Source organism: Plecotus auritus (assembly GCF_963455305.1).
Source record: "Plecotus auritus genome assembly, chromosome: 1".
Lineage (NCBI taxonomy): Eukaryota > Metazoa > Chordata > Mammalia > Chiroptera > Vespertilionidae > Plecotus > Plecotus auritus.
In genome coordinates, this window is record NC_137770.1 from 92003519 (window position 1) to 92031175 (window position 27657).

The window sequence follows — 27657 nt, forward strand, 5'->3', positions numbered from 1 at the left end:
AATGACACATTAATGTGCAATTCACCTTTTCAACAGGGCTTAATTAAACATGTTTTCTAACTTCAAATTTTTAGGTGGCTCAAGATTTAACCTCTCAAATGACCTGAAGAACTTTTTTTCTGCTTTTGCCGATTTGTTTTTTGCTTCTTCCTCTTCCCATCCACCTTTCCACCTTACCTCCAACCTCCACCATAAATTAGAAAGTACTGAATTACAAGATTAGAAGAACCACAATAAAAATTTCTTAGTATACATTTTAAACTTGTGGGTCTCAATTGGAGAATGAGGGGACTGTACAGTTTATTAGTGTTCTCAGTTAATTCTGCTATGGTATATACTGCCTGACATCTCTCATCTCTGGTTCAGAAAACACTATGACTAGAAAAAAACAGAATCTGCTTTTTAATAACAATAAACAATTTCTAGAGCAATGGTTCTCAAACTTCATTGTGTATAGAAATTATCTTTTATGTTTGCCAGCCAACATTAAGGGTTCTTGTTAAAATGAGAATTTTGTTTTACTAAATTGGGCTGGGTCTGGGTTTCTCAATTTCTTATAAGATCCAAGGTGATGTCAGTACTCCTGGTCTACAAATGTTGAGAGAGGCAAGGCTGTACAGCACAGACACATTTTCACTTGTGTGAGACTGTTTATTCTTTGGAGATAGAATAATAAAGCAAGTTTTCAATTATTCGTCATTATTTTATATATGCTGTAGATTAAACCCAGGCAAACTCTGGTTTTCAAAAATACCCTATCCTTCCTTGCTCACTGCCTAGAAGTGTACAAATAGGGAAGAAAAACTAACACCAAGCAAATTTTCCAAATATAGTAAGTTTCAAATAGCTGTTGTTTGGAATTATTTATATCATTGCTCCCTTATACAAACTTAGTAAATAGCAAGCCAAATAAATGTCTGTAATCAGATGCATGCTGTTTTAAAAAAATTCTTTCAAGACTTAGATAATCTCTCTTATAGGATAATACTTCACATTTACGTAAAAGAAAAACACCCAGAATGTAGAGGAAGACAGTGATAGGATAAAGTAAATTTCTTCAAAAGTAAATAAAGTATTTTTCCCCTCAAACTTTTATTGAATTATTTGAAAATGAAATATTAGGACCTAGAGCAATGCTACAAACTAAAACTGATTTATAAGATAGTCTGCCTTTAAAAAAAAATAAATTAATGGGTAGTAGTAATGCTACATATGTTTGTTTAAATCAATTGGGAAGAAAATTACAGAAGACATTTGAAAATAATTAAATGAATTTACCTGCTCCTGGATGTTTAGAAATTATAGCTTTAGCCAACACTGTCCCTAGTAGCTTTGAAACTGAAATCCGCACATCATAATTGGAACCTTCAAATGACTTAAAACATAGTGTGGCCACACTGTCCAGGTCTGTACTCCACATGAAGCTGGCCTCATTCTGAAGTTCAAAGAGACACTACTCAAGCGGAAAAACAGAAATTAATGAAAAACAAAATGTAAGTATCAAGTTCCGATCTAGATAAATTATAGAAAATATCAAGATTTAACAAAAATAGAACACAAACCCAAAGTTTCTAACTAATGATTACAGGGATAACAAGTGAATACTTATTAAAAATCATAAAAGCAATGTGTTCATAGAGTGTGGGAGGACAGGGCTGTAAAAGATGTCCTTAGGCCCGGCCAGCATGGCTCAATGGTTGAGCGTCGACCTATGAACTTGGAGGTCATGGTTCAATTCCCGGCCAGGGCACATGCCCAGGTTGCAGGCTCGATGCCCAGTGTGGGGCATGCAAGAGGCAGCCGATCAATGATTCTCTCTCATCACTGATGTTTCTCTCTCTCTTTCCCTCTCCCTTCCTCTCTGAAATCATTAAAAATGTATTTTTTAAAAATGTCCTTAGAACCAGTCTATTAGCTATGAGCAATTGTGAGAATAATTCCATCATAAACAACTTTACTATACTATCTATTCAAATATGTTAATAAGGCATGATAAAACCAAAAACAAATCACTTACGAACAGCATAAATCTTATAAATTTTAGTTTATACAATTACAGGAAGGAAGCTTAGTAGCAAAGGAATACTGAGTCTGATCATGTGAACTCACTACATTGGACAATGCACTGCTAACTACTAGATGAACCTTGGGAAATTCATATAACTCTCTGGGTCTCAGTTTCCTCATGTTAAAGTGAGACGGCTGATTAACAAAGTTGCAGCTCTAAGATCATGGGGATGTTTTCACAGGAATAAACTGATTTACTTTTCAAACAGAAATTCTGCTTATTAGGCCATTTCACCTTTGCAGCAGCACAACGAACAGCCATAGACCTATCTGTTAAGCAGGATCTGGCAGCTTTATAAATATCTCTGTGGCAAGGTGTAGCAGCAGCTCCAAGTCCTTTCAATATATTTTGCAGGCTCAACATAATCTCATATCGACCTTGAGACTACCAAAGAGAAAAGAAAAAATTTAAAGAATAGAGGGGAAAAAGTACTGTGAAGAATAGCATTAAGCACTGAAATTTATCTCACAAATGAGAAATACTCAAGATTTTTTACACACAGACCAACCTATTCTGACATCAACAAACATTAATAGTTGGTATTTTATAAATATATATTACACTTCAACACAATGCAGATTTCATAATGTTGATATGAAGATTAAGTAAAATTATATGGAAAAGTGCCTAGCACAAAGCTTGCATGTTGTTAAATAACCAATAAATGGTTGCTATAAATGAGGCGAAATGGTAAGAGTGCAGGGTCTGACACCTACTAGGTACCTGACTTGAACAAATCTATTTCTTTATCTGTTAAATGGAGGTAATAGTACACACTTCTCAGGTTGTCCCAAGGCTCAACAGTTACTACATGTAAAGGACTTAGAATAGTGCCTGAAATACAGTAAATGTTCAATAAATCTTATAACTATTAATATTTTTATCATTTATTGGTCCAAGTAGTTTAACTCAGAGGTTAGAAGTCTGGGCTTTAGATTTAAAAAGACCTGGGTTTGAGTCTTGGCTCTGACCCTTAGTATCTGTGTGACTTTAAGTTGTTCTTACTTCTTTCTTCATCTATAACATGAGGTTAGGTCCTAACCGTTAGGATGAACTGCATAGAGCCAGTGTAAGAAGTGAATACTAGTAAGCCCGTCGGGAAGACATTCACTATAGAGCCTGGCACATAATAAACACTCAAGAAGTAGTAGCTGCTTGTATTATTGATGTTTTACTAAATGGCCCAAATGATTTCAACAACCCAGGAAGTTCAGTTCACTGAAGATGGAAGACAAAAGTCAACATATTTTATATTTTGAATTTTCCCATATTTTTATCTTGGTACATTAAAAAAAAGTGCATGTAACTACCAGTATTTTTATAAATTATTTCAGCACTGTATTCTAGATTGTTTTTCTAAGTAAGGTAAGAATAAGAACTAGGGTTATGTTTTTATATTTAAAGGTGCTGAGGTATACTTGAATATTAAGAATAAGATTTAAAATTTTTGATATATAAACATACAAATGCTTTCATTTCAATCTGATCGGTAAAGCTATAGTTGGCAAGAGACTACAGTATCTTGAGAATCAAATAAAGAGACAGCTACAGAAACAAAGGGTGTTCCCAGTGGTAAATGGTGCCAACAAGTCAATGAGACTAAGGCTGAGCATATACTCCTCTGACAAGTAAAAGGCCATCCAGATCCTGGTCATACTTACATCCTCTGCTCTTCCCAACCCTGATTATATTCCTTACTCCCTTCTGGTGCTGGTATAATACTAATCCATTCATTATGCATATAGTAGTTACCAATTATGTATCTGGGTCCTTGGTATCAAGCACTTGCTCTGGCACTAGTAAGTAGTATCAGATGGAAGAGGTGATAGGAGGAGAGATTGGTCTACCAAATATCTTAGTTTTGCCCATTTGTATTTGTCTGGATACACAAAATTCTATTATGGAATTACTGCTTTTCTCATAAAGCAATATACAAAGTACATGTTTATCGCCTAGAAATAGTTCATTTATGGTGCTATTTCTTTTTTTCATTCTTTTTAAAATCTTTATTACTGAAAGTATTACATACTTTTTCCCCATTGACCCCCTGCCCCCTGCCAGGCCTTCACCACAGTATTGTGTCCATGGGCTTATGCATGTAAGTTCTTTGGTTGATCTCTACTACCCCCCTTTCTGATAATTGTCTGTCTGTTCCAAGCTTCTATTTCTATGGATCTATTTTGTTTATCAGTTTATTTTGTTCATTAGATTCCACATATGAGTGAGATCATGTGATACTTGACTTTGATTGGCTTATTTCGCTTAGCATAATACTCTCCAAGTCCCTCAATGCTGTCTCGAAGGTTAAGGGATCCCTCCCTCCCCCCCCCCCTTTTTTTTTTACTGCTGCATAGTATTCCATGGTAAAAATGTACCACAGCTTTTTTATCCACTAATCTACTGATGGGCACTTGGGCTGTTTCCAGATCCTAGCTATTATAAATCAGGCTGCTATAAACATAAGGGTGCATATATTCTTTCCAACTAGTATTTTGGGTTTCTTAGGATATATTCCTAGAAGTGGGATCACTGGGCCAAATGTATATTTCTATACATATTTATGTATGCTTGTCATAGGTAAAGAAACCATAAGACCAATGAAATACTATCACTTTATCCTTTGGTCAAACTTGTAGTTACTTACCTCTGCACTCTTCATAGCTTTAAGAATATTCCCCACTGTTTCAGTAAAAGTGTTACTCAGTATTCTACCCAACTTCTTGTACAAGGAACCCAAACATACCACAGCAGCACTGAAACAACATTTAAATTAGAAATTAGTCATGAATGGAAATAACAGAAATAAAAAAATAACTTAGAATAAAGGTGACTTTTTAATTTTACTTTTAAAGGATAAAATTTCCCAGAATCTACCCCACTGTTAAATTCTAAGGCATGACACTTAGGTGAGTATCAAATATTACATGATATTTTTTAAATTATATATATGTATATATGTATATATACACACATATATATATTTTTTTATTTCAGAGAGGGAGAGAAAGAGAGAAATATCAATGATGAGAGAATCATTGATCGGCTCCCTGTGGGAGTGCACTGACCACCAGGGGGCAATTCCTGTGTTGGGCGTCTGCCCCCTGATGGTCATAGTGACTGGTTGTTCCATCTTCAGTTAATTTGCATATTAGGATTTTATTATATAGGATACTTAAAGACAGTCTTAAAGATAAAAGATAAGAAAAGCAAGAAATAATATTCTCAAGTCTGAATATTTTATCAGAAAATATATTCTGATATAAGCTAAAATTAAATCAACAAAAACTTCTATGAAATTACTATTGTGAAATTATACATGGCAAATCAACTTCCCTAAAAACACAGGTAATAAAAATGATCTGAATTCTATGGAGAAAGAAACTAAGCTGCTATTTTTAGGATCTTAGAAGAGTATTTTTCTATGACATTTACTATTAATTTTAACTATTAAGAATACACTAAAAGGACATCCAAAACATGCATGAAGAACTTAAAATACCTTGTCTTAAATATTCAATTGCTAAAATTTTAGTGAGATAGTTTTCATTTCTAAATCTAGACTTTAAATATGCCTAAAATATTTTCTTAAAGAACTCTTCCTCAGTCAATAGGAATATGTTAGATTATTTTTAATGTTGGATTTAAAAATGAGTAAAAATTTATATTTTGTTTCAAAATAATTATTAAGTAGTTTGGGATATTTATAAAAATGATATTATAAGGAAGCACTATTTTATTCTTGTTAGTTTTATTATCTAACTTACAGTTTAGTGGGAAGGTAACTTGGAGAGTCATCTTTGCTACGAATAAGATCATTACATTTATCGATTGTCTCATAGACAGAGAATGTGTCTCCAATACCATAAAGAATGCCTAGATTCTTAGCAAGGAGTTTGCGGGTAGGAGGCCCTGGGGAGCTGTTCAACAAAGACAGGAGCTGCTCAACAAGAGTCTTCTGTTTCTCCTTCACATCACTCTGGAAAGGAAGATAACAAAAAGACAATTCAAAGTCAACATAATAACATGTAATCCTATATTTTTTCCCATATATTGAAGAACTAACTAAAAGGCTCTAGAAAAGTGTAAAATTATTTTGATTAAAAATTATAAGTAAATTGGTGGTGTGATCCTCATAAAACATGAACAGGTAGTTTGCTGCCCTACTGGTTATCTCCACAAAACAAATTCTGGACCACAATATACTGGAGTCTCTGTGAAAGACAATGGCTCTATTTCTTCTATATCTTTCTTCTTATATTTGAAAGGTAGAACAAATTTGTATTTCAACAAGAGCTTCTTAGTTATTAAGCTCCCACGCTATATATAGTTGCATAATAAGCAACAACCTATAACCCATTATCAGAGCTGACCTTGTAATGGTTACTTGTTTTACTCAGACCTTTTTCTAAGTTCAGTGCAATTTTCTTTTTGCAAGGTTATGCACCTAAATGCCAATAATGTTACTCCATTTTACTTGTCTGCTCTCTCAAAAAGGAATACATTCTCTCAAAAAGGAATACAGAATATCATTACAATGGCAATGGTATTCAGATGCTCACCAAGACTTAAACTTCCACAGTGAAATATCTGTTAATTTAGTGTATGGATTTTGTCTCCATGAGTAGTGTTTTTGCACCACTTCTGCATTACAAATAGCATTGTTATTTTGTAGGAGAATATCCTTATATTTAGAAGTATGCAAAAAGTATTGAGAAATAAAGCAGAACTTCACATGGCTCAGTAAATCAATACATCAATCAAATATGGCAAAATACTAATAACTGCTGAATGTATATGAAGGGTATGAGTGATTAGTTTTCTTTTTTGTACCTATTTTATAAGCTTTTAAAAGGGATTATGTTTACTCAACAACTCTCCCATTAAAGGGTCCACACCTTTCTTTAAATTGAAACTCCTATGACATTATTTAGCACTATACTACAGGGCTTCGTACATATGGAGATACATAAAGTATAGGATATAATGAAAATAAAATAAAATACAATGTAGTTTGTAGTTAGTTTCTGAAATATTTTTGAGTAATATATAAAATATGGGCTAATTTTTATTGCTTTTTTGAACAGAATATATAAACTTCCTGTAACATTTCATTATAGTCTTAATAAGGTCTAGCATTTGAAAGCTAATTTAGGTTATTCTGGACAGAACTAGAAAAGCAAACCAAAGGAACAAAATATTATCTGGCTTAAAGGAAAACAAACAAAAACCACTTTTTGCAGTTTTACCTACCCTGCTGGTTGCTAGCAAGAGCTTTTCCAAATATCTCAACCAATCAAAAATAAACTCTGCCTTTTGAACTTCACCTAGTTGATTGCAGGCTTCTTCATTCAGCAATAAGCTATGAGCTAATTCCATTCCTTGCAGAAAAATTCTAACTGGTCTCACTTGTTCTCATTAAACATCAGTCAATACACCTAAGAAAAAAGTCTGTAACAGAGGAAAATAACATTTTAAAATGAGAGTGAAAAGGAAGGCAATCATAATGCTGGAAATCTTCCACAGAATAGCACAAAGCATAATTAAATAGAGACATCTTTTATAACAGGTCTAGGGAGAAACTGGGAAAATTCCAATACTAAACTCCTTTTTACAAAGACATAAAATCCATTTCTGTATTCTCTACTCACCCTTTAGGAAGCTGACAGGCAAAACAGAGTAGCATTATTGACATTCATATGCAAAAATGTGTTAACCAGAGAGACACTCCACTAAAATTCTGAAAATTTTGAGGTTAGACTATTCAAGTGTTTCATTGTAATACAGTAAACCTTACACTTTGTGGACCTCTATTTAATGAACTTCGAATATACTGGACAAAATTTCCGGTCCGTATGTCATATGTGAAGATTAACACCTTGTTAATTTTAAAATGCTTTTAACCAAGATTTGCTCATAATTAAATTTAACAGGCTACTCTTTTGTTATTAATTCACTGTTATTTTAAACAAATTTTAGCAAATGGATCATATTTTGGAAAAAACACTGTAGTCATTTTGCCAACATAAATAAATATGACATATCTATAACTAGAGTCTACATATTTAAATCCAAGTCACCGTGCTTGTAAACAATGTTTGGTGAATGATTAGCATGTGATCCCATCGCATCCAACACGGTAATTGGTTCTGTTGTCAGTAATTGGTTCTGCTGTTGCGTGGAGTGACTTTCTGCAGCAGTTTTAACACACTGCCAGCTGATGTCCCCATGGACACTAAGCCACACCCAGCCGTGTGCAGTCACTTGGGTAACCTGTGAATGCACCCATTTACTAGACCTATTCAGTATAAATTTTATTTTATTTTATTTATTAAGGTATTATATGTGTACATATCTTACCATTGCCCCCCCCCACCCCACTCCCATACATGCCCTCACCCCCCAACGTTCAGTATAAATTTTAAATTATAGTAATACATATAGAAAACTTTTCTGTGAAATTAAACTTTTCATACATAATCAGTTTTCATTACACAAACATGTCTATATAAGTAAAAATAGGTAAACTAACTAATTTGTCAATTTCTTAACGTATACATTCAGAAAACCTACTTTATTATATAACAGAATTTTGCCTGAATTAGTCCGTTATATCTAGGTCTTACTGCATAAAACTGGGTCATGGGTTCATATTAACAAATGACCAGATAGCTAGACGTCCTACTAAAACTCTATAGTAAAGCTTCACACCTCCCTGGGCTTTACCTAGGAACATATGCAGTCATTTACCTGGAGATCCAAACCAGGAGCAGAAGCTACTATTCCCGTTAGCATCTGTTCCCCTAGCCTAGTAAGACTCTGCTTGTAGCTTGAGGCTAGCAGCTCTGGGAAAGAGTTCTAACTCAACCAGTAGTCTCCTTATCTCTGTGAGCCTTGTGAAAGTAAACTCCTGTTTTAGAAGGCACCTGGATGTTGTCCAGGAATTGCAGCAATAAAGACCATATCTGCTCTGACCCAGATCCAATGTAGCCTTGACTTTGTTGTAGCAAATAATCAACAAAGGATAGAGAAGGTTTCGTTTTGTTTTTAAATTCATGAGCATCTCCTGAACATACCCTAGTGCCTTTCCAGAACACAAATAACATAAAGTGTGTATACACACATACACACACACACACACACACACACACACAGTTACATACCAATTTATAAGATGAGACTGTGATTATGGAATTTTTTATTTTTAGAAGATGCATGCTCAAGTATGTATTGGTAAAGTAGCATGATGTCTGCAACTCATTTTCAAATCGTTTAGCAAACCAATTAGCCAGAAAATTTGGCAAAATGTTAACAGTTGAATGTTGGTAGTGGGTATGTGAGTTATCTTTTCTGTATTTTTTAAAAGATCATGGTAAGTTGGAAAAAATTATTGAAGAAAATAAATTAAAAAACACACAAGCTGGCTTTTAAAAACAAATTGTTAGTATTACATATAGGAGTGACAGATATCAACAAGAATATTAAACACCAGAAAAGGCACCATATACATAATAGATGAGCACTATATGTGTTGAAAAAGAATACTTTTAACAATAAAGATAAATTAAAAAAAAAAAAAGAAATACAGGACTTTTATTTTTAAAAAAAGATGAGTACTCTTATTCAAGTATCAAAATTAAGTTTGAGCCTGGCCAGTGTGGTTCGCTGGATAGAGCATCAGCCCATGCATGGAAGGGTGGTAGGTTTGATTCTGGTCAAGGGCATGTACTTGGGTTGCAGGTGTTGATCCCAGCCTTCGTGGATGTGTGTGTAGGAGGCAACCAATCGATGTTTCTCTCTCACATCAATGTTTCTCTCTCTCCTTACTCTCTTCCACTCTTTAAAAATCAATTGAGCCGAAACCGGTTTGGCTCAGTGGATAGAGCGTCGGCCTGCGGACTGAAGGGTCCCGGGTTCGATTCCGGTCAAGGGCATGTACCTTGGTTGCGGGCACATCCCCAGTGGGGGGTGTGCAGGAGGCAGCTGATCGATGTTTCTCTCTCATCGATGTTTCTAGCTCTCTATCCCTCTCCCTTCCTCTCTGTAAAAAATCAATAAAATATATTTTAAAAAAAAATTTTAAAAAAAATCAATTGAAAAAATAACCTCAGGTGAGGATAACAAAAAAAACCCACTGAGTTTGATATCCTATCTAATAAAAGAGTAATATGCAAATTGACCATACCTCCATCACATCCACAAAGCCACACCCACCCGCCAATCAGGAGCAAGTATGCAAATTAACCCAATCAAGATGGATGTGGCCACGGAGTGAGCAGGAGGCTTGGGTTTCCCTGGCAATGGAGGAAGACAAGGTCCTGCAGCCCTGGCCTCCACTCAAGGCTACAAATTTTCAATTATAGAAGATAAATAAATCCCAACAAAAATGGTAGCAGCCACAGAGCTTGAGAGAGCAGGAGGCTTGAACTGCCCCCGGCGATGGAGGAAGCCAAACTCCCACAGCCCTGGCCTCTGCTTAAGGCTACAAAGTTTCAATTATCCTATCTAATAAAAGAGTAACATGCAAATTAACCATCACTCTGCTACACCCACAAGCCACGCCAAGCCACGCCCACAAGCCAATCAGGAGTGAGTATGCAAATAAACCCAACCAAGATGGCTGTGGCCACAGAGAGAGCAGGAGGGAGGCTTGGGTTTCCCCAGCGATGGAGGAAGCCAAGCTTTCCACACACCCTGGCCGGCCCAGGCCTGCACTCCAGGCTACAAAGTTTCAATTATAGAAGATAAATAAATCCCAACAAAAATGGCGGCAGCCACGGAGCTGGAGAGAGCAGGAGGCTAGGGCTGCCCCCGGCAATGGAGGAAGCCAAGCTTTCCACACACCCTGGCCGGTCTAGGCCTCCAGTCCAGGCTACAAAGTTTCAATTATAGAAGATACATAAATCCCAATAGAAATGGCTGCCGCCACGGAGGGAGCAGAAGGCTTGGCTCCACTCCAGGCTACAAAGTTTCAATTGTAGAAGATAAATAAATCCCAGATCCCAGGGCCTCTGCTTGGGTAGCCAGGGGGCGTGGCTGGCCTGCACACCACCACAGGCCCCTCGCCCAGGCCGCCCCACACCCCAAGGGAACCCCCACCCTGATCCGGGACACCCTTCAGGGCAAACCAGCTGGCCCCCATCCATGCACTAGGCCTCTATCCTATCTAATAAAAGAGTAATATGCAGATTGACCATCACTCCAACACACAAGATGGCTGCCCCCATGTGGTCAAAGATCCTGCCCCCATGTGGACACAAGATGGCCACCACAAGATGGCCAGCAAGGGAGGGAAGTTGGGAGGAACCAGACCTGCAAGGGAGGGCAGTTGTGGGTGATCAAGTCTGCAGGGGAGGGCAGTTAGCAGTGACCAGGTCAGCAGAAGAGGGCAGTTGGGAGGGACCAGGCCTGCAAGGGAGGGCAGTTGGGGGCGATCAAGCCTGCAGGGGAGGGCAGTTAGGGGTGACCTGGCCGGCAGAGGAGGAAAGTTGGGGGTGACAGGGCCTGCAGGGAAGGGCAGTTAGGGGGGACCCAGGCCTGCAGGGGAGAGCAGTTGGGAGGGACCAGGCCTGCAGGGAAGGGCAGTTAGGGGAAAACCAGGCCTGCAGGGGAGAGCTTTGGGGGGGACCAGGCCTGCAGGGGAGGTCAGTTAGGGGTGACCAGGCCTGTAGGGAAGGGCAGTTAGGGGCTAACAGGCTGGAGGGGAGCAGTTAGGCATCAATCAGGCTGGCAGGGGAGTCATTAGGGGGTAATCAGGCTGGCAGGCAGAAACAGTTAGGGGAAATCTGGAAGTCAAGCAGGCGAGCAGTTGGGAGCCAGCAGTCCTGGATTATGAAAAGGATGTCCGACTGCCCGATTAGGTGGAATCAGGCCTAAACGGGCAGTTGGACATTCCTTGAGGGGTCACAGATTGGAGAGGGTGCAGGCTGGGCTGAGGGACATGCCCCCCATGCACGAATTTCGTGCACCGGGCCTCTAGTCTATATTATAAAAGGCCAGTGGCTGTAATGCTGTAATGACCAAATGACTGGTCACGAGGAGGTGCACTGATGGGTTTCCCGGCACGGCAGGTCTGGGGTCCCGCCCAATTTCATGCGCTGGGCCTCTAGTATCCTATCTAATAAAAGAGTAATATGCAAATTGACCATCACTCCAACACACAAGATGGCTGTCCCTATGTGGTCAAAGATCCTGCCCCCATGTGGACACAAGATGGCCACCACAAGATGGCCAGCAGGGGAGGGCAGTTGGAAGGGATCAGGCCTGCAGGGAGGGCAGTTGTGGGCGATCAGGCCAGCAGGGGAGGGCAGTTGGGGGAGACCAGGTCAGCAGGGGAGTGCAGTTGGGGGGGACCAGGCCTGCAGTGGAGGGCAATTGGGGGGGGATCCAGGCCTGCAGGGTAGGGCAGTTGGGGGGCACCAGGCCTGCAGTGGAAGGCAGTTGGGGGCAACCAGGTCAGCAGGGGGGCAGTGAGGGGTGACCAGGCCAGCAGGGGGGAGCATGTGGGGGTGACCAGGCTGGCAGGGGGGGCAGTTAGGGGCAATCAGGCAGGCAGGCAGAGGCAGTTAGGGGCAATCAGGCAGGCACACAGGTGAGCAGTTAGGAGCCAGCGGTCCTAGATTGTGAGAGAGATGTCTGACATCCCCCAAGGGGTCCCAGACTGGAGAGGGTATAGGCTGGGCTGAGGGGACCCCCACCCCATGCACGAATTTCGTGCACCGGGCCTCTAGTTGTAAATAAAACTCCAAGCTAAACATAAATAGGTCATTGGAACTGCACAGAAATATAGATAGAATGCTACAGGTAATTAAACAAAAACATTTAAAATATATTGTTCATATTCCCCTAAACAAATTTCAATATTTTATAAAGAAGCCAGTAAGTAAAGGTGTATTAGAAAATCAGATGGGATACATGGAGAAGGTTTCCCGTTTCCCTCTTTCTTCTCTCCCTTTCTCTCTCCCTCCCTCCCTCTTTCCTTCTTTTCCTCCCTTTCATTATTTTTTCTCCCAGAGAGTTCACTGGTATAAAATTACCTACAACAGTATAAGGTCATCATAATTATTAAATAACAGAAAAGAGCCTCTTTTAAAGACAGTAGTCACAAACTGATACCAAATTAACCAAATTTGGCTTTTAATGAACTAGGAAAAAAATTAGTTACTAATATTTAAACGTAAGATTTATATAAACACCTGGGTCCATGTTCCCATACAGCTCCTCGTAGATTAGAGGAGCAGGGACTCTTGAACAGGCAGGCCACAGTTGCCACCAGGCCGGCACTATTCATTTACATTATCTGCCAACTTCTATGGGTATTTAAATTTTCAACTCCTACTGCATCCTCTGGCTTGGGCCCATCATCTAGATTCTGACTCTGATGCTACCCCTGAGGCCAAAAGACAGGTTTTACCCATCCACCAAATGTCTCCTCATGCCTGTGTGCTGCTTTAGCCATCTAGGTCGTCCCTCTCAATCAGTTCTGTCCGTCTGCCAATACCATCCATGACCTAACACTGACAATCCTCAAGAAAAGTACATATTAGGTTATTTTCAGAAATGTCAATTTTAAGGAACAAGAACAATACAAACAATGGTGTTAACAAAATCACTTTACCAGACAACATGAATTTTAGCATATTGTTTAAAAAAACACTTCCTTTTCTTTCTTAAATTAGCAAAGGGAACTGACCAAAATATATACAATTAAGGATAAAGGTAATAAATGCTAGAGAAATAATTTCTGGAAGAAACCTAATGTACAGAAGGAGAAAAGCAATGTCTATGACTGTGTAAGGGAAAAAAATAACCTCAATGTCATAGAGAAAATTTCTTATAACCACCAGGCAAGTCAAAATCCTATCTTAAGAATCAAATTACCTTTTTTGAGGTCATTATGACTGCTGAAAAGACGTTTTTTCCCCTTAGGCAGCAGCAATATTGTGGTGTAAAATGATCTATCAAGAAGCAAAATAGCTAACACAATGCAATAATAAATAATTCAGTAAAAAGCTTGAGATCATAAGCAGGGCATAAAGTTATCTCCAAGGCGCTCAATACATTTCTCATATAAATGACACCTAAAAGAAGTAGACAATTCATATTGGTAATCCCATATCTAAAATCCCAAGTCTAAAATGCACCTATGATCCCCTAGAGGGGCTTAATCACAAGGAACAACAGCCTGTAATTATTGGAATCGAGAGTTTAGGTCAGTGGTCAGCAAACTCATTAGTCAACAGAGCGGCAAACCGCAGCTCGTGAGCTGCAGTTTGCCGACCACTGCCCTAGTGTGCACGTCATTGAGATAAGTAACTGCATTTTGCAAATAACATAGCCCTGCTCTTATCTGAAGTTTCACTTTAGGAAGATGACTAAAATGCAATCTTATCTACTCTACATTTTTTAAAAATATATTTTTATTGATTTCAGAGAGGAAGGGAGAGAGAGAAACATAGAATCATGGATTGGCTGCCTCCTGTACACCCCCCACTGAGGATCGAGCCCACAACCTGGGCATATGCCCTTGACCAGAATCGAACCCAGGATCCTTCAGTCCGCAAGCCGACACTATCCATTGAGCCAAACCAGCCAGGGCTCTACTATACATTTTAATATAACCACAACCTTGTTTATATAAACATCTAGAGAATGCTTGTTTTTCAAATTTTGTACATTTTCCATGTTCCTGTTGAGATTACAAAGTGATTAGTTTATTAAAAGTATATATAGCAAAATATTTTTCAAATTAGTTATGTTACTTCAAAAAAAGATTTCGTAAAATTGCTGTTCCCACCTTATTTTTGAAAGAAGCTAATATTTTTTGACCACTTACTATACTCTAGGGCCTAATGTTTTACATTTTCTTGAGTAATATGAAAACTATCCATAAGGTGGCTATTTTTATTAGCCCCATTTTAAGATGAGGAAACTGAGTCACCGAGAAGCTAAGATGATGCCAGTCCTGACAGAAAGTGTTAACATAATTTTGTCTATCTAGGGTTTACAGATCTATTTTAGTAGAGATGGGAAATAGGTTGAAATTCGTTGGGGAGGGGCGAGTCTCCCTAATCTTCTCGGTCATTTTAGCTTCTTAAAATGATGTAGTATATCATTTTGAGAAGGGAAAAGAGAAAAATCACAAATAATCAAAAGAGAACATCAAATACAAAATAAGATAGGTTTGTTGGATTGGTTTGTTAGTTTTTTCTTTCCAGAGCACAAAAAAGACCAATTTACAAAATGAACCAGCCACTAGGCAGTAAATGGAACTAATTCTAGCAAGCCTCAAGTGCTTAAGGTTCTGAAACATGTCTCATACTTAGATTTCAATTACTTTTCTTTGGCTTTCATTTCTCTAAAAGATATCACAATAGCTTCAAATCGGCCTCTAGTCTTTAGTTTCTCGTTTTGTTCAAAAAGCATAAAATAAGCCCAAAAAACCCTCTCAAGAATCTCCAAATGTTCAGGAAACATACATAAATCTTAAAATCCAAACCTTAAAAAAAAAAAAAAAATCAACAACACAAGAGACAAAACAGTAATTAGCTTTAATTTAGAAAAAAGCTGGGTCATTTTATCCTGACCTGAGATTCCCTTTGACCTGTGACTCAGGCTTTGCAAAATTATAGGTTACAAAATAGGAACCCAGAAGTTACACAGAGCATCACGCTCAAGATGTTGCCTTAAGGAGGGCTGCCTTGGTAGAAAGAAAAAGACGTCTTTTTGTTACTGTATTTTAAACATCCCTAGACGCAGTCCTAAAATTGGTTTGCTGACGCCCCCCCCCACACCCCGTCCCACTAGGGATTGAGCCAAAAACCCAGGCAATGTGCTCTAACTGGGAATTGAACCATGACCTCCTAGTTCATTGGGTGATGCTCAACCACTGAGCCACACCAGCCAGGCTATCTTGATTTTTAAAGCTTATCTGTATTTATTCCATCTTTGAATCTGAAATATCTTGCTTTTTCTACAGTAAACTATTTTAAAATTCATCTTAAGAAAATCACTGCCTTCAGGAAGCCTTTCATGATTAATTACCCTATTCTTGTACTGTCTCCTTTTGGTATAACATCTTTTTCATTATTATATTTATGCTTCTTAAAATAATGTTTGGCTTCTCTAGCCATCCATCCATCACTTAGACCAGTGGTCGGCAAACCGCGGCTCGCGAGCCACATGCGGCTCTTTGGCCCCTTGAGTGTGGCTCTTCCACAAAATACCACGGCCTGGACGAGTCTATTTTGAAGAAGTGGCATTAGAAGAAGTTTAAGTTTAAAAAATTTGGCTCTCAAAAGAAATTTCAATTGTTGTACTGTTGATATTTGGCTCTGTTGACTAATGAGTTTGCCGACCACTGACTTAGACTATAAGATTCGCCTGGTGTTTTTCCAAATCATGATTCAAAAATCTTAACAGTGATTCTCAGATAGCAGCATTGTGGGTAATGTTCTTTCTCTGGTCTCCAAATTTTTAGTGATTTAAAATCTTTTAAAATGAAATTCTTAAAAACCAATAAACAAACTAAATTTCTGTTAGATTCCTAACTTGACTCCCAAGTCACAAAATGACAATGGTAGCCATTATTCACTGAGCCAGGAACTTTTTAGTGCTTAACTTATATCTTATCATCACAAGGAAGAAAGCACGAAGATATCCCTATTTTATGGATGAAGGAACTATTAAGATGTTAGTAAATAGCTGAAATGAACCCAGATTTTCTTGGCAACAAAGCTCATTCTCTTTATTCTAGGAAGCCTTTCCACGGGTTGGGGGAGGGCAGTGTTTTTGACATTAAGATGTAAGGGACACTTCAATTAAAAAAAAAAAAAAAGATGTAAGGAACAAAATGTGTGGAACAAATAGGGCAAGGGGTAGAAGTTGGACACACATTTGGGGGTTCTTTCTCTACCTATTTCTACCTACATCTTTCAGTAAACCACAAAATGAGCTTCATCTCCCAACTCCTCCAATGATAAAGGTCAAACAATTAAAAAGGGAGTGTTGGGAAAATAGTAAAGGGAACAAGAGATGAGGTAGGTAAACTGTTAAAAATTAAAGGAAGCTAAAATTAAAGATAGCAGACCTGTAACAATGTAGACTAGTAGTTCTCAACTCTAGCTGCTTTAAAAAAATACCAATGTTGAGCCTAAACCAACTGAATTAGAATCTTTGAAGGCTGGGGTGCTGTCATAAATGAATTTTTTATTTAATCCTCATACCACTACCGTAAACACCTACTAGCACTACTAATTTATAAATAAAAATGCTGAGACTAGACAATATAGATGATTTTAATAGCTGATTGGTGCCCACTACTCTCCTCTAATTCATCTAAGAAATATTTATCTTGATATTATTTTTAGATAAGCCCATAGCAACTAAAACTGCTTTAGAAAACAGCAAGAAAGTGACAATAAAATTCAAACTTATATTATTTGGTCTGAACTTAATTTTAGTCTAATTCTCTATAGCAACCCTAAAAATAAATTCGTTATCATACTTTAAATGTGAAGTATACAATAATGATTTAAGCTAAGTAAGAATATGTTTTAGCTGAGTTTTCAGGTTCAAAATTAGGTATATATCAATTCTAAATATGATAAGTATAAAAACTGTTATAGCCAATACTGAGATTTTATTTTTCTTAATTTTTTAAAAAATATATTTTATTGATTTTTACAGAGAGGAAGGGAGAGGGATAGAGAGTTAGAAACATTGATGAGAGAGAGACATCCATCAGCTGCCTCCTGCACACCCCCTACTGGGGATGTGCCCACAACCAAGGTACATGCCCTTGATCGGAATTGAACCTGGGACCCTTCAGTCCGCAGGCCGATGCTCTATCCACTGAGCCAAACCGGTTAGGGCCCAATACTGAGATTTTAGAAAAGTTGTTAAATTTTATAGTGACAGTACAAACAGGTTCAACTCTTTTGGAAAACACAATGTATCACAAGTCATAAAAATATCAAAACCATTTGACAAAAGTATCCAGTTTTGCAAATCCATGGTAAAGAAAAAAAGTACCAGAAGGATAAGTGTTGATTATCCTATATAATAAAGAGCTAATATGCAAATGGTCATCACGTCCTAGTGCCCCCCCCCCACCCCGGGGCTAGGGGACCTGAGGTCGGGCCGGGGGACCTGAGGCCGTGTCCCCCATCCAAGTACCGGGGCCAGGGGACCTGAGGCCGCGCCCCCCCCCCCCCCCGCCGCTGCCAGGCAGGGCTTGACAGGGACCCTGAGGCTGCGCCCCCCCAACCCGGCGCAGCTTGACGGGAGACCTAAGGCTGCGCCCCCCGCCTGGCAGGGATTGACAGGGATGGGGCTGGCCGGGTCTGGATCTTGCCCATTGGGGGTGGGGCAGGCTGGGTCTGGGTCTGGGTCTCACGTGATTTTGAGGCATCACGGGAGGGCAGGGACTTGACTCTGAGTCCCGTGGCGAGCCCCAGACTCTGACAGGAGGAGGATTTTCATATATATTTTACTAATTTTCTTTCATCGCTGACACTTCTATTATAGAGAAAGGGCAAATAGCAATATTAAAAAATTTCCTCTAATTAATTCCCTGTTAATGTGCACGAATTTCGTGCACCAGGCCACTAGACCTATATAATAAAAGACTAATATGCAAATCACCCGAATGGTGGAACCGGTCGCTATGACATGCACTGACCACCAAGGGGCAGATGCTCAATGCAGGAGGTTCCCAAAGCCCGCAGGCCCCAGCCCAGCCAAGTCGGGTGCCAGCGGGGCCCCCCAAAAGTCCCACTGGTAGCCCCACAGAGGGAGGCAACTGGCAACAGCGGGGGGCAGGGACAGCGAGTGGGTGGCACCAGGTTGGCCAAGGCAGTGCCAGTGGGGGCCCCCCCAATCACCCCGCCGGTCACCCCATAGATCAGCCCTGATCGCCAGCCAGGCCTACCCATGCACGAATTTTGTGCATCAGGCCTCTAGTCTATATATATATATATATAATCTCTCCTATCTAATAAAAGAGTAATATGCAAATTAACTGTCACTCTGTTACACCCACCAGCCACGCCCACCAGCCTATCAGGAGCAACTATGCAAATCAACCCAAACAAGATGGCTGCAGCCACGGAGAGAGCAGGAGGCTAGGGTTGCCCCCGCAGATGGAGGAAGCCAAGTTTCTGCAGCCCTGGCCTGCCGTGGCCTCCACTTAAGGCTACAAAGTTTCAATTATAGAAGATACATAAATCCCAATAGAAATGGCTGCCGCCAAGGAGCGAGCAGAAGGCTTGGCTCCACTCCAGGCTACAAAGTTTCAATTGTAGAAGATAAATAAATCCCAGATCCCAGGGCCTCTGCTTGGGTAGCCAGGGGGCGTGGCTGGCCTGCACACCACCACAGGCCCCTCGCCCAGGCCGCCCCACACCCCAAGGGAACCCCCACCCTGATCCGGGACACCCTTCAGGGCAAACCAGCTGGCCCCCACCCATGCACTAGGCCTCTATCCTATCTAATAAAAGAGTAATATGCAGATTGACCATCACTCCAACACACAAGATGGCTGCCCCCATGTGGTCAAAGATCCTGCCCCCATGTGGACACAAGATGGCCACCACAAGATGGCCAGCAAGGGAGGGAAGTTGGGAGGAACCAGACCTGCAAGGGAGGGCAGTTGTGGGTGATCAAGTCTGCAGGGGAGGGCAGTTAGCAGTGACCAGGTCAGCAGAAGAGGGCAGTTGGGAGGGACCAGGCCTGCAAGGGAGGGCAGTTGGGGGCGATCAAGCCTGCAGGGGAGGGCAGTTAGGGGTGACCTGGCTGGCAGAGGAGGGAAGTTGGGGGTGACAGGGCCTGCAGGGAAGGGCAGTTAGGGGGGACCCAGGCCTGCAGGGGAGAGCAGTTGGGGGTGACCAGGCCTGCAGGGGAGGGCAGTTAGAGATGACCAGGCCTGCAGGGGAGGGCAGTTAGGGGTGACCAGGTCTGCAGGGGAGGGCAGTTAGGGGAAAACAGGCTGGAGGGGAGCAGTTAGGCATCAATCAGGCTGACGGGAGTGGTTAGGGGATGATCAGGCTGGCAGGCAAAAGCGGTTAGGGGCAATCAGGAAGGCAAGCAGGCAAGCAGTTGGGAGCCAGCAGTCCTGGATTGTGAAAGGGGTGTCCAACTGCCCGTTTAGGCCCGATCCCAGTGGGATCCCAGTGGGATCGGGCCTAAACGGGCAGTTGGACATCCCTCGAGGGGTCCCAGATTGGAGAGGGTGCAGGCTGGGCTGAGGGACACCGCCCCATGCATAAATTTCGTGCACCGGGCCTCTAGTGTGTGTGTGTGTGTGTGTGTGTGTGTGTGTGTGTGTGTGTGTGTGTAAGCAACCATTTGACCAGTAGCTATGATGCGCATTGACCACCAGGGGGCAATGCTCAATGCACAGGCATGGAAACATGGAACAGACTGATGAATCTCAGAGGGAATGGGGAGGGCGGGAAGAGGTTAACCAAAGATTTTATGTGCATACTAGAGGCCCAGCACATGGATTTGTGCACCAGTGGGGTCCCTCAGCCTGGCCTGCAGGGATCGAGCCGAAACTGGCTCTCCGGCATCCCCCGAGGGCTACTGGATTGCAAGAGGGTGCAGGCCAGGCTGAGGCACCTCACCAGTGCACGAATCCATGTACCGGGCCTCTAGTTAGGGATAAGAAGAATGGCAGAAACTGGATTCAGTGAAGAAGATTACCAATAGGGCCCTCAATTAAAGTCTAGCCATTTATGGCAATTCTCCTTTCAGATTACAAAACAAAGGAAACCCTTGGAGGGTAAAAGGAAGTGTTGGGGGTGGACTGAATGACTGAACAGTAGGAACCAACTCTAATAAGGCAAAAGTAGAAAAAGGAACTAATTTTTTTTAGGATTTAGTTACTAGGACTTTTTAACTCACTATCTCATTTAATCCTCGCAACACTGAAATTAAGGTATTATTATCCTCCTTTTACATTTAACGTTGGGTAAGAAATTTGTCCAAGATCAAGATACTATTTAAGTGGAAAGAGATCTATATATATAACAGGCTAAGTGACCGACCACCCATCTGTCCAACTGTCCAACCAACCGTCAAGTTGGTACATATGGCACGCACTGGCAATTTAAAAATAAACACTGAATCACACATGTGTGATACATATAAAGCTATCACTGGTGCCAATCGCATGCGTGTGTTTCGACACTGGCCTCCCATTTAAATTAATTCAAAGACAGTTTCCCATGATGTCAGCATTTGCCTTGACTATTAATAAATCACAAGGACAAACTAGACAGAGTAGAAATATTCCTATCTAAACCTGTTTTCAGATATGGTTAGTTATATGTTGCTTTCTCTCGAGTTCGAAGAGCATGTGACTTTCAAGTTAAAGTTGTAAATACTTCATCACAAGGGAAATTAGTCAAGCACTCTGAAAGTGTTTTTACTCTTAATGTGGTATACAAGGAGATATTAGAATAAGTTTATCAATTTATCAGTGATAGTTTTTGTTGATGTTTTTATATCTTTTTGTTTTTATATCATGTCTTTGTTGTTGTTATATCATGTTGTTATTGTTTATTTATCAATTTATATATTATCTTCATATACATTTTACTAATTTTCTTTAATCTCTGACACTTCTATTATAGAGAAAGGGTGAATACCGATATTAATATATTTCTTCTAATTAATTTCCTTTCAATGTGCACGAATCCGTGCACCGGGCCACTAGTAACACCTATATCTGTCTAGTTTCAATGTCCATGTTCCTTCAACTACTTCATATAGCCTCTTCATGTAGTCTCTAATTACTGATATTACTAAATTATTGCCATTCCCAAACCATCTAATTCTTCTTTGTTGTTCAACACTTCACTTTCCTCTAAAGTCTCATACTTTGAGGCTTTTTGTTAAAGTGTGAGGTCTTCTAGAGACATCAATTTCCAAAGGGCCCTTTCTATCTTGACAGCAATCAATAAGCACTAACAGTGTTAGTTTAGTCTTTGGCTACTCTTGATAATTTTTATCACTCTTCATTCTACAAACCAACTCTTCCAACTCCCCCTGGGGAGAGAGATTTCATTCTGAATACTTAGGAGTTCCAGAAAGCAGATTTTAAGATAACAGAAATTTTACTCTTCTTATATCTCCCACCTCATTCATCCAAAAGTCACCATCTAAGCCAGTGGTCGGCAAACTCATTAGTCAACAGAGCCAAATATCAACAGTACAACGATTGAAATTTCTTTTGAGAGCCAAATTTTTTCAACTTAAACTTCTTCTAACGCCACTTCTTCAAAATAGACACGCCCAGGCCGTGGTATTTTGTGGAAGAGCCACACTCAAGGGGCCAAAGAGCCGCATGTGGCTCGCGAGCCGCAGTTTGCCGACCACGGATCTAAGCAATCTCACTACTTGGTCTACTCAAGAATCCAGTAACATGAATTAAAAAAAAAGTTGTCTTAAAACAATATAAAGGAGCTGTTTCAAAGATCATAAACTTTACTGACATTTGATCCCTCAGAGCCTGTTCATTCTTAGTTTAGACATGACTAATTATCCAGTTATTTGGATTCTAGCTAGTGTGGTAGACAGCATCATATTAAAAGTGAAGGAGCAAACTCATTGAGAACAGGAAGAAGTCAGAGCAAGCAGCTATCAGTGATGGAAATGACCAAAATATTATTTACTACAGACATTTTAAAAAACCAGGGCAATATGGGGCTACTTAGTATGAGAGCAAAGTACACAAAATGCCATTATTCCCTTGGCTCAGCAGAGGCCAGGAATCCTTGCTCAATTTTTCAAAGTAACTTTATCCTTATATTTGCTGCTTATGCAATCTGCCACATAGGATTTCCTAGTTCAGCCAATAGACACTGCCTGCTTTAGAATGTCCTCCTTCTAACTGTTCATGGCTCTTACATCATCTTTTTTTAATACGTTGGCTTTTTTAAAATCCTCACTGAGGATATTTTTTCCATTGATTTTTAGAGAGAGTGGAAGGGAGGGATGAGGGGAGGGAGAGAGGGGGAGGGAGGGATGAGGGGAGGGAGAGAGGGGGAGGGAGGGAGGGAGGGAGTGAAAGAGAGAGAGAAAAAAAGATATCAAAGATATGAAAGAGACACATCGATTGGTTGGCTTGCACATGCCCCAGTGGGCCGAGGATAGAACCAACAACATAGGTATGGGCCACTGACGGAATTGAACCTGCAGTCGTGGGCTGACGCTCTAACCACTGAGCAACTAGTCAAAAATGTTGTTTTTTAGAAAGAGAGGAAGGAATAGGAAGAGAGAGATATAAACCTCAAAGAGAAACATCGATTGCCTGCCTCCTGCATGCTCCCTACTGGGGATCGAGCCTGTGGAACAGGGGCATGTGCCCTGATGGGGTATCCAACCAGCCGCCTCTTGATGCATGGGAAGACACTCAAACCAACAGCCACATAGGCCGGGCATGGCTCTTACTTCTTGGTCAGCATTCAGATTCACCCTTAATCTGCACTATGGTCTGACATTTTGGCTTTCCTCATGGTCCCTTCTGACAACATACCCTATATATCTAGCCTAGAATTTAGCTACATTTCTTACCTTCCTGTATTCGTACCCGAGGGGTTTTCTTGGCAGACTTCTTTCTCACTCCTTGCCAGATGCCCAGCCTTGCAAGTATAGCTTCCTAGAACAACTCTCTTATTATCCTGCCTTTTGGTTATGACTGCCATGGCTCACCCAAGTAATATAGTGAATTACCATACTCAACCCCAAGTGGGTCTGGGGCAGCACGCCATAATCAAACTCATTGATATTTCTGCAGCAGCAGATGAACATAGTCACATACGGTGGGGTTAAAAAACGACTCTAAATAGCTTCTTATCATTTCAGGTCATGTTTTCCTGTCAAATGAGTTAAGAAAAAATCCTTTCAGAGAACTTGGAATTCTGTTTAAGATTAAGAAATTTTTACCAATGTATGTATGGTTTTGCTGTTTTTGCTTTTCATATTTCCTCCCCAAAAATTTAAAAAAATTTTTTGGGCCCTGACAAGTTTGGCTCAGTGGTTGGAGCTTGGGACTGTGGACTAAAGGGGTCCTGGGTTCGATTCCAGTCAAGGGCATGTACCTTGGTTGCAGGCTCCATCCCTGGCCTGGGTCAGGGTGCTTGTGGGGGGCAACCAATCAGGAGGCAACCAATCAATGTGTCTCTCTCACATCAATGTTTCTCTGTCTCTGTCTCTCCCCCTCCCTTCCATTCTGTCTAAAAAGCAATGGAAAAAATATCCTCAAGTGAAGATTAACAAAAAAAAAATTTGTTTTGGTGTTTCAATGGGTAATTTCAATTTTCTGTTATTTTTATTATATAAAGAATGTATTGAATAAATGAGGTATTATTTTGCACATATATGCACAAAAACATGCATATTTCAACATATAGAAACCTACAAATGTAACAGAAGAGGATACAGATACATGCTATTGTATAACTGTTGTATATTGGTAATTAACCAATAGAGAAGCACTATCTGGGCAGTAAGTACAACTAAGTTATTGATAAAAAACTTATATAAGTCCTAGCTGGTTTGGCTCAGTGGATAGAACGTCGGCCTGTGGATTGAAGGGTCCTGGGTTCGATTCCTGTCAAGGGCATATGCCTAGGTTGTGGGCTAGATTCCCAGTAGGGGGCATGCAGGAGGCAGCCAATCAATGATTCTTTCATTTCTCGCTCCCTCTCCTTTCCTCTCTGAAATCAATAAAAACATATTTAAAAAAATGAAAAAGTACACATATAAAACATGTTATTTAGAGCTATTAGAACCATACCATGGTTTTAAGATTAAAAATAGTATATGCTGAGCTTTAAATATTTAGAATTGTCACTTCTTACAAGTTTTCCCTCCTTCCGGTAACATAACTAGCTCCAATTTCTTAGGTTGGTGACATTAACATAGTGCTTTAATATGGCTATGTTATGCTTCTTTTCTAGAAATAATTATCTTTTCAATTGTTACTACTTAAAAAAAAAAACCAAAAAGCCCACGCATGGCTCAAGATACATGCTTCATTTTCAATCGGATGGATATCTTCTTAGAGAGTTCTAATTTCCCATTTGGGTCTTACTGTAGATAAACATTTGATTTCATGTTCACAGTTACACTTCCAATACTTTTCTGTTTGATCTTTTGATCAACTGCTATATCACAGGATTCATGTAAAAAAAAAGTAACTTACTGTTACTTGTGATATACACCATGAATGATATGTTAAAGAGAGGTTACTAAATGAAAAAAACTTTCCACACCAGATCTAAATTAAAACTAACCATTATAAAGTTGTTAAACATAAAAATCCTTTCCTCTCTCTAGCCTTACCAAAAGGTAACTTGTTAAAGTTAAAAACTTTATTCTAAGCAAATGTAACAGAAAAGCCATGCCCCTCTTCCATCATTACACATCTAGGATCCCGAAGCCATACAGTTTACCTGACATAATATGAAAAAGCAAGATTAAGAATTAAAACTGAACTTAACCTTTTCCTCCTACAAAAAAGATGTAGTGGTTAAGAGTTTAGAGGTCTAGTCTAGGGTGTGGCAAATTTTTTTTCTGACAAGTACAGGAGAGGCTTTAGGCTTTGTGAGCCACACAGTCTCTATCACATAAACAATGCATAAACAGCCATAAAATCTACAAAAACTGGCAGCAGGCTGGATTTGACCCACACGCTGTCAATTGTTGACACCTGGTCTACTCCAAAGAATTTAAATACTAGAACTAGACAAGGGATTCAATTAAATGATATAAACAAATCTTTACTAATTCCTTAGGTCTCAGTTAATTCATTTCTTAAATGAAGTTTAATAATATTTCCTGCAGTCTCCTTAAAATGCAGAAGTGCTTTTAATATAGGAGAATTATGGTCCTAATTCAAGGACGGTTCAAAGCCCTCAATATACTATGGATAGTTAATAAAACACAAAAGACTCAATAAAGCTTTTTAAAAAAATACATGTCATTGAACCTTCTGCTTCTGAACGGTACTTGTGGGCACTCCCTCCCCCATATCCCCCTCCTTTTAACATCTTCTCTAGGCTGTAAGTTTTTAAGGGCGCGTAAAAGGCGCTGAATACTTGAATAATGTACCTAGAACAAAGTTTAATTATGACTTTTAATGAAGGGACTCAAATCATCTGACAACTACTTTCTGACTTGACAATGTCTAACATCTTCACTGGTGAGTACCATATAGCGCTGTGTAAGTTTCTAAGACTTTATAATGACTTGAAATGACGCTGTGCTGGCGGAGAGCAGTGTTTCCTAAAGCGAAGAAATGCTACCCCAGCAAACGCTTCCTTTCCTGTGAGGACTGGAAAGAGTCCTCCACGTAGAAGGCAATAACCACTCTCCTTCCACTGCCGCCTTCGGGAACGCACCTCGGCGTCCGGACAACCGCGCCCGAAGCCGGGTCGGGGCCGGCGGGCGTAGCCTGGGCGGGTCCGGGAGCGGCGGGCCGGCGGAGCGAGCTCCGACCTTCCGACCTTCCCGACGCCCGGCTCCCGCCCGCGGTCAGAGTCCACGCCTACCTGTTGTGCTCGGGAGCAGCCCGACTTTCCTGCAGCCCAGGAGGGAGGACGGACGGCGCTGGCTGTCGGCCGTCCCCGCGCCCAGCTCAACCTGCCCAGCAATGGCCCGGCCCCTCAGGCCATGTCACCTAATTCCCGGCCAGTTCCCACACCCGGGGTCCCAGCTTCCGCAACCACTTCGCAGCAGCCACCACCCCGAGGTGCTCCAAACTGCTCAACTCACTGTGCAGGCCCGGTGCGTGGTCCCTCCCAGCCGGCAGGCAGCCCCGACACCGCCCCCGCACGCGGGAGCCGCCTCCACTCCCGGGATCCCCAACTGCTCGTCCAGCGAGGGGTCCCCCACGGCTCAGCACACGTCCCAGTCCCGCTACGACACCGGCTCCTCAGCGCTGGGACTTGCAAGCGGCGGCGGCAGGGAGGCGGGAGGGGCGCGCGCGGGGCGGAGCCGCAGAGCTCGGAGTCCCCAGCGCGGCGCGAGCGGGCGAGCGGGAGCCAGCCCAGCCTAGCCCAGCGCCCCGAGGCCCCGCCAGCCGGCCGCCGAGCCATCGAGCGCCCACTCTGGCAGGCGTGACTGCTCCACCGCCGAGAGAGCGATGGAGGATACTGTGGCCCAAGCTGAGGCCGGGGCAGGGGCTTTGCAGTCCAGAGATAATGGCCACAACTATTTTTGTCTGTGTTTATCACCAGCCAGAATCCTTGGAGGAGGGCAATGGGGCATCTGAAGGCTACGCCTGGAGAAATTTAGGCAGGGAGTGCTGTGGGTGTTGTTGACCTAAATAAAGAGGTAAACTGAGGCAAGCTAAAAAAAGAAAATGAGTTTATTTGGGAATAGCCGAGGAATTGCTATTGTGACAAGCAAACTAGCAACAAGCTACAGGAGAGTCCGTTGAGGGTGTGGAATAGGCTTTTATTTAAGAGCAGAAAATGTAAAAAGGGGAGAGTTCAGAGAAAGCTAAGATTTAAAACACACACACACACACACACACACACACACGCACGCACGCACCAAAGAGTTCCCCCATTTATGCCGGCTCT

The 27657-nt window shown here is 41.0% G+C and overlaps 1 protein-coding gene across 7 annotated transcripts in view; it reads right to left on the minus strand.

The window, feature by feature from the left end:
• The window catches only part of HEATR5A (HEAT repeat containing 5A), a 123889-nt gene extending 96792 nt beyond the window's left edge, over window positions 1-27097 (minus strand). For 5 of the 7 annotated variants that reach the window (XM_080643164.1, XM_080643166.1, XM_080643163.1 and 2 more), the window contains exons 1-6: window positions 26846-27097; window positions 7319-7516; window positions 5833-6044; window positions 4713-4821; window positions 2303-2452; window positions 1279-1453 (exon numbers count right to left, since the gene is read on the minus strand). In XM_080643164.1, coding sequence (XP_080499290.1) covers window positions 1279-1453; window positions 2303-2452; window positions 4713-4821; window positions 5833-6044; window positions 7319-7444 — 772 coding nt within the window. In that variant the 5' untranslated portion in view covers window positions 7445-7516; window positions 26846-27097. The remainder of the gene's footprint in view (window positions 1-1278; window positions 1454-2302; window positions 2453-4712; window positions 4822-5832; window positions 6045-7318; window positions 7517-26845) is intronic. The other 2 variants (XM_080643165.1, XM_080643162.1) reach the window with 1 other exon arrangement.
• Between the last annotated feature and the right edge of the window lie 560 nt (window positions 27098-27657).